The 13,663-nt window shown below is 47.3% G+C and overlaps 1 protein-coding gene across 1 annotated transcript; it reads right to left on the bottom strand.

Moving 5' to 3' along the window:
• Positions 1-349: 349 nt before the first annotated feature.
• Positions 350-12,469, bottom strand: Fgf16 (fibroblast growth factor 16). Its single transcript, XM_042668271.1, has 3 exons — positions 11,893-12,469; positions 3,746-3,849; positions 350-1,367 (listed from the first exon to the last, which is right to left on the bottom strand). Exons 1-3 carry the CDS (start codon positions 12,164-12,166, stop codon positions 1,122-1,124), a joined length of 624 nt encoding a protein of 207 aa, XP_042524205.1. The 5' UTR covers positions 12,167-12,469; the 3' UTR covers positions 350-1,121.
• Positions 12,470-13,663: the final 1,194 nt, after the last annotated feature.

Here is a 13,663-nt window from a genome sequence, read left to right as displayed (position 1 = left end):
GATATCCGGCACATACTAACTATTCCCAGCTATTGCTTGAGATGGGGGTCTCAACAAACTTTTTGCCTGGATTGGTCTTGAATCGTGATCATCTCTGTCTCTTCCTCTGAAGTAGGTATGATTACAAGCTTCCTAAAGTTTAGATTCAGTACTAAGTTTAAAATCACAGGACCTGAAAGGACTACTAGGCCTTCAGTAGTGCCTTGGCATAGACTGTAGGGCATCCCTAGCAGGAATTCTAATGAATGGGAGGGAAGAGCTTCACCAACCTTTTAATTCTCTGAAATGTACAAATCAATAGGATCACTCAGTGTTTACAATATAAAGACAATTTTATTGCCAATAAAAGCCTTTAATAAGTCATTTTTTATCCTGTTTCAGTAGGACCTTATTCTTTCTGATGAAAATCCAGTCATAGCATCTCTCATTAAAAATAAAATTATTTTTTGAAATAAATAAATATATAAAATAAATAGCATATACATTTCATAAATAGTTTGTCCTTATGCACAGTATCCATGCTTAACATTTGAATATGATTTTCATACAGCCTAGCCCTCTTCCCACTTGCAATGGCAGGAAAACTGCATGTTAGGACGAATGAGAAATCAGCAGAGCCGGAGTAGAGGCCGGCTCGCAGCAGGGCGGGAGCCCTGAGGATTTTCTTCAGGAGACTTTTTCAAAGCTCTGTAGGTAGCATCTGTGGCAGATTCCTTGGTCTTTCTTTTATATCCATTCTCAAGGCATTTGGGAGGATTGTGGGGGCAAGACAACCCTTGACCCTTGACAGGGTTCCCCTGCCACGCCCATCCCCCTCCCCAATTCTTTGTCATTCCACCTCAGAGGAAAGAACATGATTAAAGAAAAAAAGTATATACAGGCTTTCCCTCAGGCCCGCCCCATCCCCCCACATCCCTCCCCAAAATAACTCAACCTTCATATACACTTTGAACAACCAGGGATCAACAGCTGGGTCAAGTTGAATGGTAAGTGCCTCTCTGTTATCTAAATTGATAGGAAGACTTGGAAAGCTATGAGTATAGTGCTTGTAGACACAGCCGTGGCCTCAGAATTACTAAGGTCACAGATTTTCCCCCCTTTCCTCCCCCTCCCCAGGTCCATTACCTATAGCGGAAGAGTTCTCTGGACATGGAGGGCAACTTAGAAGGGTCTACTGGCCTGGGTAAAAAGTGAGTGAACTTCTGGTGTCGTTTAGTCCTGTATCCCTCGCGGGGTGAGCCGTCTTTGTTCAGGGCCACATAATATTGTCTCTCCGAGTCTGAGTGTTTGTACAAGGTGGAGGCGTAAGTGTTGTACCAGTTTTCTTCAAACTGTTCCCGGAAAACACATTCACGTGTGAGTTTCTTCTGTGTGGATGAGAAAAAAGAGCAGGGTTCATTAGATGACTCCCTAAAACAGCAAGGCACACTGATAGTCCTTTCTCCTCCCACATTACCCATGTACCTTTCTTCCAAGTAGCATCCAAGGTCCATTCTCTTTCACAAACTGCACAAAAAATGTCTTGGGTGAGATCTTTCTTTGTTTGGTTGCTTTTTTGGGGGATTGATGGTGGGGCTTGAACTCAGGGACTGGGTGCTAATCCTGAGCTTCTTTTTTATTTATTTATTTATTTATTTTATTTTATTGTGAGCTTCTTTTGCTTAAGGCTAGTACTCTACTACTTGAGCCACAGCACCACTTCCAGTGAGATCTTTTTGTTGTTGTTGGTTGTGGGGGTTGAACTTTGGGCCTGGGAGCTGTCCCTGAGCTCTTTAGCTCAGGTGAGTGCTCTACCACTTGAGCCACAGCACCACTTCCGGTTTTCTGGTGGTTAATTGGAGATATGAGTCTCACGGACTTTCCTTGCCCAGGCTGGCTTTCAACCAGGATCCTCAGCCTCTTGAGTAGCTAGGATTACAGGTGTGAGCCACTGGCACCTGGCTGAAATCTTTCTTGAAGGAAGGGGATTGGAGGAGATGGCTTCCACTAGATGATGATTATTACTTTTGTGCCAGTACTGAGGCTTGAACTCAAGGCCTAATGATGTTCCTTAGCTTTTTCACTAAATGCTGGTGCTTTATCAGTGGAGCCACTGCTACACTTCTACCTTTTTGCTGGTGAATTGGAGGGTCTCTCCCATTTAACTGCCCTGGCTGGCTTTGACTCTTGATCCTCAGATCTCAGCCTCCTGAGTAGTTAGGATTACAGATGGGTGCCACCGGTGCTCTCTTCCTCTGCTGGAGTTTTGAGCCTTAGGATTTCTTTCATGGGCTCCTGATGGCTTCATGGCACCCACTGAGAGCTTCCTCCCTCTCTAGGCCTAAGAGCATTCAAACTCCATTGAGATTGCAGTCAACCCAATCAACGGACAGGCAAAGGCCTCAGATCTATATAAAGCTCTACGTGAGGTGAGCTGTGATCTTTCGTACTGAAGGGTCTCAGCCTGTCAGTTAATGAGCCCAGAAAAGATCTCCTTGAAAACCTCCTCCAATCTGCCTATTTGAAGCTGGCAGGCCCTGGGTCTCTTGCCTCTGTCCCTTCTCACTCTTAATTGGGCCACCATACTTCTTGCTAGGGTAGTGGATACAGAGTGCTGGGGACAGGCCTATCTCTTACGTGTCAGGGAAAAATGTGTTCCAATTCCATGGGGTTGTAGGGAGACAGAAAGCATGCTATGTGACTCAAAAGTCCAAGCCAGGAATTGGGATCCTCTGAAAGGGTTAAGGTCAGCAGTCGCTCACCATGCCCCGATGCTGGGCTAGCTTCCAGAAGACAAGATTTGTATTGCACCCTGCTCAGGCCTAGCTAGGGGCTTAGCACTGTCAGCAGACCCTGAAACCTTCATTTTTCAACTGTTTGTTTCATTTGGCCACTGGTATTCAACGGAAGCAATGTGGAAATCAGGATCTGTGCTGCTAACCTTAGAATCTTCTATTTGAAGGCATTTACCCATTGCCTGGATTTCTCCTACCTGCTAGTTATTCCTCTGGACAGCTTTGTTTTTTTGCCAGTACTGGGGCCTGACCTCAGAGCCTGAGCATTGAGTTTAACTTTTTAGCTCAAGGCTGCTGCTCTACCCTTGAACCACAGCTCCACTTTTGGCTTTTTTGGTGGTTACTTGGAGATAAGAGTCTCATGAACTTTCCTACCCACTGGCTTCATACTGCAGTCCTCAGATCTCAGCCTCCTGAGTAGCTACAATTACAGGCATGAACCACTGGTGCCCAGCTCTTTAGCTTTAATGCTCAAGCAGGCACTGTGCTTACTGCTTGGGTTGCAGTTCTACTCCTGACTTTTAAGTGGTTAATTGGAGATAAGAGTCTTATGGACTTTCCTGCCTGGGCTGGCTTCAAACTGTGATCTTCATATCTCAGCCTCCTGAATAGCTAGGATTACAGGCATGAGTCACTGGAGCCTGGGTCTGGAGAAGCATTGCTCTGGGTTATTGCACTAAACCCTGACCATCTACTGACAAACGAGTGGCAGCTTGCGATTATCAAGCTAGCTGGCCCTTTAGCAGAAAAGGCAAAGTAAATGTATCACAGAAGAGAGTATATTTTGTTGGAGGGCTGAGTGGGTGAAGATATTGTAGACAAGGGCCCTGAGCAGCCAAGAAGGAACAAGCAGCTAATCCTTTACAGTTGACAAAAGTACTTTCAAGTGCTAGATAAACATCCTTTTGCCTTATATTGTCCAAACATTGGTGGGTAATAGCCTCTGATAAATAGGAAACTGTGAAGCTTACCGATCCATAGAGCTCTCCTCGTTCATTCATCCCCAGGTACAGGCCAGAGTCCACACCCCGGATGCTAATCAAGCCCACTGCCAGGCTGATGAACTCCAGAATTCCTAGAGTAGCAAAAGGAACATCATTCTATTAGTTGCATCAAGCTAGGGCAACATTGGGTAGGTGACATGATCCTACCTCACAATGAGAAGCCAGCCGTGGGAGCCAGTGGTGATTCCCTGATAAACAACAACAACAACAACAACAAAAACCCAAAATGCTGGGCGCTGGTGGCTCACACCTGTAATCCTAGCTATTCAGGAGGCTGAGATCTGAGGATCATGGTTCAAAGCCAGCCTGTGCAAGGAAAGTCAGTGAGACTCATCTCCAATTAACCACCAGAAAACCGGAAGTGGTACTGTGGCTCAAGTGGTAGAGCTCTCACCTTGAGCTGAAGACTCAGGGACAGTGCCCAGGCCCAGAGTTCAAGACCCACTACACACACACACACACACACACACACACATCTGTTTCCAGGCTCCAGTGGCTCATGCCTTTAATCCTAGCTACTCCCGAGGCTGAGATATGAGGATTGCAGTTTGAAGCCAACCTGTGCAGAAAAGTCCGTGAGACTCCTATCTCCAATTAACCACAAAAAAGCTGGAAGTAGAGCTTTGGATCAAGTGATAGAGCATCAGCCTTAAGCAAAAAAGCTCAGAGACCGCACCCAAGTCCTGAGTTCAAGCTTCAGGACCAACACACACACACACACACACACACACACACACAACCAAAAAATACCATTTTTTGCAGCAAAAATGAAACTTCAGCTAAAACACCTAGTATTTCCAGACCTCAGTTTTTCCATGTGGAAAATAGGGAGAATCAATCTTTGCCTTTATGTAACACTTTTCACTATTTTATTGATTTATTTGGCAGTTCTATGGATCAAATCCAGGGCCTTGAGTGTGTTAGGCAAGCAATTTATACTGAGCTCCATTAACCCGACCCTCCTAGGTATGTTATAAGGAAGGCCCCCAAAAAGGCTTTGGTCACTAAAGGTTCAGAATGATAAGGCATTATTGTCAAATAGCAGTCATTTCAAGTAATGGCAAAGCTGCTTTCTCAATGCAAGAGGTTTTTGGAACTTTCCTAAAGTCACCTTGCACCTCCCAGCATACACAGCATTTACCCTGCTGTCCACTGGGCTGAACTTATTTTGCACCCTCTCAGCTCCCATGTCCTTAAAACCACATGGGCCTGTCAACTGCCCTTAGCTGCTGCTAACAAATACCACACGGGCCACTCACTGAGTTTGTTCAGTTTGCTCATGGCAGGAGGGAAGACTTGGCTTCAGGAAAGCTTTCTCCTAAAAAGTGCTCGCAGCTAGTACAGCCTCAAGCTGACAAGCCTGTCACTCTCCCCTTCTCTCTTGAGAGTTTTTTTGAAAGTTTATCCACAGTAGAAGTTGGCAGGTAGTATTGGACTCCATACTGATATGAAATGTTGTAACTTGAAGGGGAAAGGGAAGAAATTCAGAAATGTCTTTTTAGCTGACAAGGTTAGAGGTGAAGATTTGAAAATGTTTTCATTTACCCCATGGGAAGAAACAGAACAACTCTAAAGAAGGTGAAAGGACCCAGAAATGAAATCCTGATGATATTGAAGACTTCCACAGTTTTGTCCTAAGATGGTATCTTACTTATCTAGCTACAGATGAAATAAATAGTCAATTGGAGTCTTCTTTGAGATTTCTGTCTCCTACCTCCTTTTAAAATATACAGACTAAAAACATGGGTGCAATTTTTTTATGTATCCAAAGTTATGAAATGGTCTCACACTTACTTAGCTGTCATTCATTCAAAAAATGAAAAATTTCAGGGTAATATGCTTCTAAATTACTTATACAGGAAGCAGAGCTGATTGCATAAAGCAAAAATAATTCTTTTAAGAGGCAGGGTCTGGCTATGTAGCCCAGGTTGGCTTTGAACTTGAAATCAGTTTTCTCTCCTCTAGTTCCCAAGATCCAACAAGATCCAGCAAGTGGCTAATTTTGAAATCAGGTTAAAACCTCTTGTGGCAAGTCTACTATGAACTCCAGAGGCTTGGCTAGTGGGTGGTGGGTCTTAGGGTTTGGCCTTTGGTCTCTCATTGAAATCCTCAGTTGGGTTGTTACAGATGCTTCCAGTACCTAGAAGGGAGTCTTGGGAAGAGAGATTGGCACATACTGGTGGGAGGGAAGGGAAAATGGCTAGTGCTGAGTAAGAGGTTAATCAAACACCGATTTAATGGATCTACATCTCCCATTGCACAGATTCTGCCCTGCTTAGTGTTTTAATAAATGAGCCACAAGAGAACATAGGAGTCTTATTTATCCTAGTTCCAAAAGACACAGCTGAGAGGATGACACGGTAGAGACCAAAGAAATCTCAAGAGGATGGCAAAGTGGGCTGGCTTCACCAAAATATGCTCCATTGGGGCCAGTATTATAAAGTCCTGCACTAGTCCAAGGCACTTAAGTTTGGGTTTTGTTGGACAAAGGTGAGCCCAAAGCACAGAGAGTTGAGTTAACCATATCCCTTAGTTCATAGTTATTATAGTTTGTGAGGGCTTCTCTCTCTCTCTCTCTCTCTCTCTCTCTCTCTCTCTCTCTCTCTCTCTCTCTCTCTTTCTCTCTCTCTCTCTCTCTCTCTCCCTCTCCCTCCCTCTCTTCCTTTCTTCCTCTCCCTCTCCCTCCTCCCTCCCCTTTTCTCTTCCATACACTGTATCATTCATCTCCACACTTTCGGTAACCATATTTCTTCTTTTTCTTTTCTGTGATGGTGAGGATTGAACCCAGTGCCTGGAGCATCCTACGTGTATTTTAGTTACATGCAAGTTTACCCATCTCTAAAAAATGTAATAACAATGGCCCAAGAGATTTTGTTGGGTGAACTAAATTCGGGATGATGGTGAGTGATTAGTGGAACTAGTAAAAATCAAATGTAAAACTGGTTATATACAAATTTAAAAATTATCCAGGTGCTGGTGACTCATGCATGTAACCCTAGCTACTCAGGAGGCTGAGATCTGAGGATCACAGTTCAAAGCCAGCCTGGGCAGGAAAGGCTATGAGACTCTTATCTCCAATAAACCACCAGAAAACCAGAAGTGGTGCTGTGGCTCAAGTGGCAGAGCACTCGCTTTGAGTAAAAGAGCTGAGGGACAGCACCCAGGCCCAGAGTTCAAGCCCCACGACCAAAAAATAAAATAAAATAAAAATTGTCTCACATGGTGGTATGTACTTGTAATCCCAGCACATGGAAGGCTGAGATAGGTGAATCCCAAGTTGGAAAGCTTCTTGCACTAAATAGCAAGATCCTGTCTTCATTTTTTTTTTTGTGTCAGTCCTGGGGCTTGAACTCAGAGCCTGGACAATGTCCCCAGCTTTTGTGCTCAAAGACAGTGGTTTTTCACTAAAGCCACGACTCTAGTTTCTGGCTTTTTGCTGGCTAATTCGCAATCAGAATTTTTGAGACTTTCCTGCCCAGGCTGTCTTCAAACTATGATCCTCAGATTTCAGCCTCCTCAGCTAAGATTATAGGTGTGAGCCATAGGTGTCTGGAAAAAGCTTTTATTTAAAAGAAAAAGAGGGGCTGGGAAGGTGCCTTAGTGGTACAGCGCTTGCCTTGCATGCATGAGGCCCAGGGTTCCATTCCTCAGCACCACATAAGCAGAAAAAGCTGGAAGTGGAGCTGTGGCTTGAGTGGTAGAGTGCTAGCCTTGAGCTGAAGAACTGAGGGACAGTGCCCAGGCCCAGAGTTCAGGCCCCACGACTGACAAAACAAAACAAACAAACAAACAAACAAATAAATATCAAAAAAGAAAAAGAAAAAAGTCTGATGCATTGTACTCATAAATTGCTTTGTGAAATGAGAACTCCTTTTTACATACAACTGTTTACATAAAATAATAAATCAATAAACATTAAAGCAATCATTTAAAAGTTAATGCAAAATGTAGAAAGCGGGGACCTAGTGTGAATTATTTAAGGCCACGTTTGCAAAGATCTAGTGAGTCACATAAAGGAGGAGACTGCCCTGCTATTCGGCTAACCCTTGGCTTGAACACTCCAGGGGTAAGTGCTATGCTTAGTTCTACTGTGCTAGAGACATACAGAAAAGCAAGAGCATGTTCAAAGTAGAGTGGCCATATGGTGATGGAATTAGAAACCAAGTCATGATTTGGTTCTGGGTGCTAAACTTTGAGGAGCACCAACCCATGGGAGCCTTCAGTTCTTTGTTTTGCTTAGGCAAATCACATCCAAGCTTTGTCTTTGTTCCTTCATTCTCTCAGTATCTCATGTCTCTCAGTACCCTGAGCTCACTTCTTAAGTAGCAGAGGATGGCTTGTGATCTCACCGCCCGAGACCTGGGGTGCGAACAAAATCATGAAACCCAAGAGGTGTGGCTATTTGAGTCACCACAGTTTTTCTCCAACTCTCTGTGAACCCTGATGCCAAAGGACAGATCATACAGGAAGTCACTTGGGTTGTGTCCAGTAAGAGGGGTCTCCAACAGCTGGAATCATCCCTGCCCAGCTGTCTTTGGGCATCATTTCTCCTTGCCAACTTTCCTATTAGCTGGATTCAGACTGTGGGAACCCAGTGGCACACGATGATGGAATAGATATTTCTAAACCTTCTCCTGAATTCCAGCCAGCATGAAAGGGGAGCAAAAACAAGACATTTTCCTATTTTCCCAGCTCCAGCTGGACAGGGGTGTTAACAGCAAAGTATTAAGTAGACAAAGTTGGTCCTCCCTTCTCTCACCCCTTCCAGACCCAGGACCTCCTTCTACTCTGCCTCTTCTTGACCTGCACACCTTAGGCACTGGCCTTTCTTGACCATTTCTAGACCCATCTCCTTATACATCTTTCCTCAGAGCCTTCATCAAAGCCCATTGATCCTATGCCCCACTATTTCAGAATCTAGCTAGATGATTGGCTAATATGTCATTTAATTTGGTTCCATGACTCACCTCAGGTCCACCAGCCATGCTTTTAGACCATCAAGGGCCAAAATGGTGCTGCCTTGGCATCTTGCCCAGGTGACATTGATCAAGATGCATTGTACTCACACACAGATATGTTGAATTGAAACTCTTTGTACAACTTCTTAAAGATCATTTAACATGGCCAAGTGCTGGTGGCTCACGCATGTAGTCTTAGCTACTCATGAGGCTGAGATCTGAGGATCATGGTTCAAAGGCAGCCTGGGCAGCAAAGTCCATGAGACTCTGATGTCTAATAAACCACCAGAAAACTGGAAGTGGTGCTGTGGCTCAAAGTGGTAGAGCACTAGCCATGGGCTGAAGAGCTCATGGACAGCACCTAGGCCCACAGTTCAAGCCTCATGACTAACCAACAAAATAAAAAGAGATAATTTAACATATTACTACTACTAGTACTCCTACTGCTACTACTACTACTAGAATCAGGTCGCTGAAAAATCCAAAGCCTGTTCCATCTCACCCATGAGGAAGCCTCTCCTCCACTGTGGCTTCCAAGGCCGGCTCTGCCTATCCACAGGTGCCCCTTAGGAATGTGAGGATCCCCAAGAACCTCAGTCTGGAGTAAATGTCACCAGCCCAGGAGGGGGTTGAAATATTCCTGGCTACCGATTGCAGATGGAGAGCAGGGAGCATGTGCTGTGCCAACAGGTTATTATTTGGAGTCGGGGCTGCTCTTGGGCTCAGCCTGACTCGTTCTGAGCACATGGATTCCAGCGTAATCCTTGGGGGCCCTGCTCTCCAATTACAACAAATAGCTATTTACTTTACATGGCCTTTGGAGACTACCTCCTCCCCCCGAGCAGAAATCTATAATATTTTATATCTTAAGTCTGGCCTACTTTACCCTGTTGGAATGTTGACTGCTAAAGCACTTATGGAATGTTAAAGTTTCGATTTATTGAATACCCTGGCTGATTAACTCAAATGTGGAGGGAGGAAAGAGTTAGCGAAGTCAAACTGCATCTCATTCTGGGCTCCCAAACAACTCAACTGCGAGAAAGAGACTAGGTGTGGGTTTGAAAGTTGGCAAGAAAGATTACAAAGAGACAGTTTTGCTCAGTTATCGTTTCCTTTATAGGAAATACATGGAACTGCCAGAAAGTCAGAGAAGGAGTGGAAAGAGGAAAGGGAAAAGGCCATTTGGAGAGGGTCTCAACTACTACTACTACTACTACTACTACTTATTATTATTATTATTATTATTATTAATATACAAGGTAAACACAGAAATGAAGCCAGCTGCCCATGAAGTGACTGTGAAAACATCTCTTCCTTTGCCAGTTTTATTTCCTTTGGTTTCTCCTTAAAGTTAACACCCTTAGCAGGTCTGGGAGATGAAAAGAAATCAAGATGTGTCTTGATGGAGGTAATTAAGGACCACTTATCCCAAGAGTCTATTACTGATTTGTATTGACCTCGTAGTTTGTCAGACTAGTGTGGACACTGAGTCAGACAGACACTTGTAGCGGTGGCTGCAAGGACTTAGAGCTCCGCATGGCCATTCTCCACTTTCATGACCTTGCCTGCATTTCTCCATTACACACACACACACACACACACACACACACACACACACACACTTATATTCAATGATTCCAGTATTCTTTAGGCCATTTTCTAGGAGCCTCTGAGGCCTGGGTGGAGGTCTCAGTTTCTTATGAAAAGGAACAAAAGGGGACTGAAAAATCCCAACTGATGGAAGGGAAAGGAGCCAAGTTAACACTCCCTCTCTTCCCACTCCACCTTATCACCCTTTTGAGGACCTGCTGCAAGTTTATACAGACACCTGCACCCCTCCATTACCCCTCCCAACCTACTGTACTCCAGGCTCTGTTTGAGTGCATTTTTCCAAGATGACATAGATCTCATTAAGGTTCCTGCCTGCTCGTAGCAAGGAAGACCAGCCCTGGGCCCTAAGTTGTTTGCTTTGGTTGGTCTTCCGCACTAACTGGCCCCTTCCTGCCTGCCCCATTTACTATGCCCTTCTCCCTTGCTGCTCTAGCAAGGCATGAAGAGTAAGATGGAGAGGTTTGTGGAAGGAGGGGGAGGGTGGGGGGGGTGGGGAAGGGAAGCAAGGGTGTCATGCTTGAGAGGGTGGGCCGAGTCTTTTTTTCTGGCTTAGGTATTAGAAGGTGACCTTCTTGGATTGAAAAGACCTTGGAAGGAGACAGAGGGCATTGGCAGGACGGGGAGGAGGAAAGCTATCTGTCATGGGACTTGCTTGATGGCTTAGTAGAGAATGGGACATTGAAAATAAAAAATGGCAAATTCTTGAGGAGGGAACACATTTGCTTAGAAAGCTAATGGTCTCTGTCCCAGACCAAGGCTTCTACTGATGAAGTAATTAGTTCTGTAAGTGAGGCAGGCAGCTGTGTCCTCTGAGAGCCATCTACATAGTGACAGGCAGGCAAGATTCTCTGCCCCATGTCCAGTTGGACACCTGTTTCTAGGGCTGGGCGTGAGCAATCCCCCAGAGGTCGATTTGGGGAAAAAGCAGTCCCCAGGATTGGTGCCCTTGCACGGTGGATACGGTACCCATTTCACCCGGTGCTGCCTAGCTTGGCTCCTACTGCGGGCTAAGCCAACCTGAGGTCAACCAGTGCCCACGGATGCTGGCGTCCCCGCCAGCCAAGAGTGATGCGGGGCACAGGACTGTGTGCCCACCACGCCCCTGGCCCTTTGCAGGCTCGCTTTCCAGTTAATCAGGCCTGCCCTCGAGGCTCGCTCGAAAGGCTTAGCAGATCCCGATCCCCTGGCTTCAGAAGCGACAAGTTCCTGCTCCTCCCCAGCTCCACCTGTTTTCATGGACGATTCAGGCTCAACTCTTCGACTGAGCCCCTCACTCCCGGGGGAGGGAGCATGGAGGCGGGGGGAGAAGAAGTGCCTCCCGACTGTATTCGAGAGTGCGGGACCCCGAGATGTTGCGCGGCTCAGCTGCACGCCAGCCATCAAGTCCCGCCTCGACGGACCCAGAGGAAGCACACAGCCTGGAGTGTATGGGGGGGGGGGGGGAGGACAGCCCCGTGGGCCCCACCCCAGGAACTCGGAGTCCTCAACTCCCCAGCTCAGCGTCCACCCTCTTCCCGTTCCCCACCCTTGTCACCGCGTCCTCACCGAAGCGGCTGTGATCGTGGCGGGTGCCATGCACCGTGCCGTTGGGGAAGATCTCCAGGTGGAAGCCGGTGCGACAGTAAAGCTGGCGGCGCCGCAGAATCCCCTTCAGGTGGGCGAAGTCTGTGGGCGAACCCCGCTGCAGCTTCCCCTCGATCTGGCCCAAGCGCTCGTTCAGGAAACCCGGGGAGTCAGCTAAGGGCACGTTCCCCAGAGATGATGAGAAACCATGCAGATCCCAGTCCAAAGAGGCGAAGACCCCCCCCACCTCCGCCATGGCGGGGGCCCAACGGCGGCGCGGGCTGTGCTGGGCGCACACGGGGGCCCGAGCCGGGACCGCAGGGGGGCGCGAACTGCTTCTCCCCGCGGCGGGGCGCGGGCGATCCGGCGGTGCTCGTTCCGTTGGCTCGCTCCGTTTGCTCGGCTCGTTTGCTAGCTGTGCGCTCTGCCCAGCTGCAGGAGACGTCTGTTGGCGTCCAAGGAAGTTCTCAGCGGCGGGGAGCGTGGGGCCGCGCGCTTCTGACCTTGCTCTCAGTCAGAGGACCGCGTCCTCTCCGCATCCATCCCTCCCCGCCTCGCATCGCTGCCTGCGGGCCGGCGATCAAATGCAACACGCCACTTTATATACATACCCACTCCCCTTACATTGACATATTGGATATTTAAATACAAGCCACACCTCACTGGCATCCCCTCAGAGATTGGTGTGTGGGTTCTTTTTTTTTTTCCTTTCTTCCCTTTCCTTCTCATATCCATTTGGCTCTTGAGAGGGGGGTGGAGGAGTGAGGGGGGGAGCAATCGAGCTTCACTCCCTCTTTTATTATGAAAAAAATTGCAGGAAAAAGCTACACATTGCAGTGAGGCAGAACTGTTTTTTGGCAGGTTTTTTTTTTTTTTTTGTTAAATTTTTTTTTTAAAGTGCCTTTGGCGTCCACGGCCACTCGGGCCTGTTCCGTGGAGGTCTGGCTGCCGCAAGGTTGTGTTGTCCCATGGCCCACGCCTCCTCGGCTTGCCCCCACCCCCACCCCCTTTACAAAGTGCTGGGATATCACAACGGCTGGAAGATTCTGCAGGCTCGCGATCTCCCACCCCCACCCCCTCCTTGTCCCCGAAGGGCTGGTGGGAGGCTCTGCAGAAGGAGGCTCTAACTCGGGACAAGGGGTTACCTCCCCCTCCAAGTTCCTTTGTTCCGCTATGCAACAACCCACTCCCCACCTGTAGATCGGGTCAAGGGGCTTGAATAAGGAAGCCAAACGCAGTTGCAACATTGAGGATCGGAGGTTCTTGGTGGTTGTCTGCAAGACATCAAGGCCGGGGTTGGTGGTGGGGAGCTTTCGGAGTCCCACAGGAGCGGGAAAACACCCAAGGTAAAGAAGACTTTTTTTGTTCGAAAAGGACGTTAGAGGTGAGGAATAGGAGAGGTGGAAGGGAGTAAGAACTAGAAAGCGATCTTTTTTTTTTTTTTTTTGAAAACTGATCTGTGCTGGCTTTCTGGGCGCGCTTTTTACAAGGCTCTCGAGAGCCGAGCTCAGGGAGAGGCCATTGGAAGGCTGCTCGGGGGCTTCCCCCCACTTCTTTTCTTGTTGGAAACAGGTGTTTCCTCGCTCTGTCCTGTGCTCTGTTCCAAGATATTCTACCAGGAAGAGCGGCAGTTAGGGCGGGAAGCAGGCGACAGCCAGGACGATTGGCAAATATGGAGACAAGCAGGGGAGCAGGTGCCCGACCTGCCTGGAGCAGCCCCTCCCTGCTCCCCCAGCACCTGAACCCCCATCCC

The sequence above is a fragment of the Dipodomys spectabilis genome, unplaced genomic scaffold, assembly GCF_019054845.1.
Source record: "Dipodomys spectabilis isolate Male_0828 unplaced genomic scaffold, ASM1905484v1 ptg000424l, whole genome shotgun sequence".
Classification (NCBI taxonomy): Eukaryota; Metazoa; Chordata; class Mammalia; order Rodentia; family Heteromyidae; genus Dipodomys; species Dipodomys spectabilis.
Note: the sequence above shows the minus strand (reverse complement) of the source record. Positions and strands in the feature narration are given on the sequence as shown.

Bases quoted from the DNA above. Each gene is read 5' to 3' on its own strand.
- Fgf16 (XM_042668271.1), bottom strand. From the start codon at position 12,166: ATGGCGGAGGTGGGGGGGGTCTTCGCCTCTTTGGACTGGGATCTGCAT. The intron at 3,850-11,892 runs GTGAGGACGCGG...TTGCTACTCTAG, and splicing joins CCACGATCACAGCCGCTTCG to GAATTCTGGAGTTCATCAGC. The intron at 1,368-3,745 runs GTAAGCTTCACA...TCATCCACACAG, and splicing joins GAGGAGAGCTCTATGGATCG to AAGAAACTCACACGTGAATG.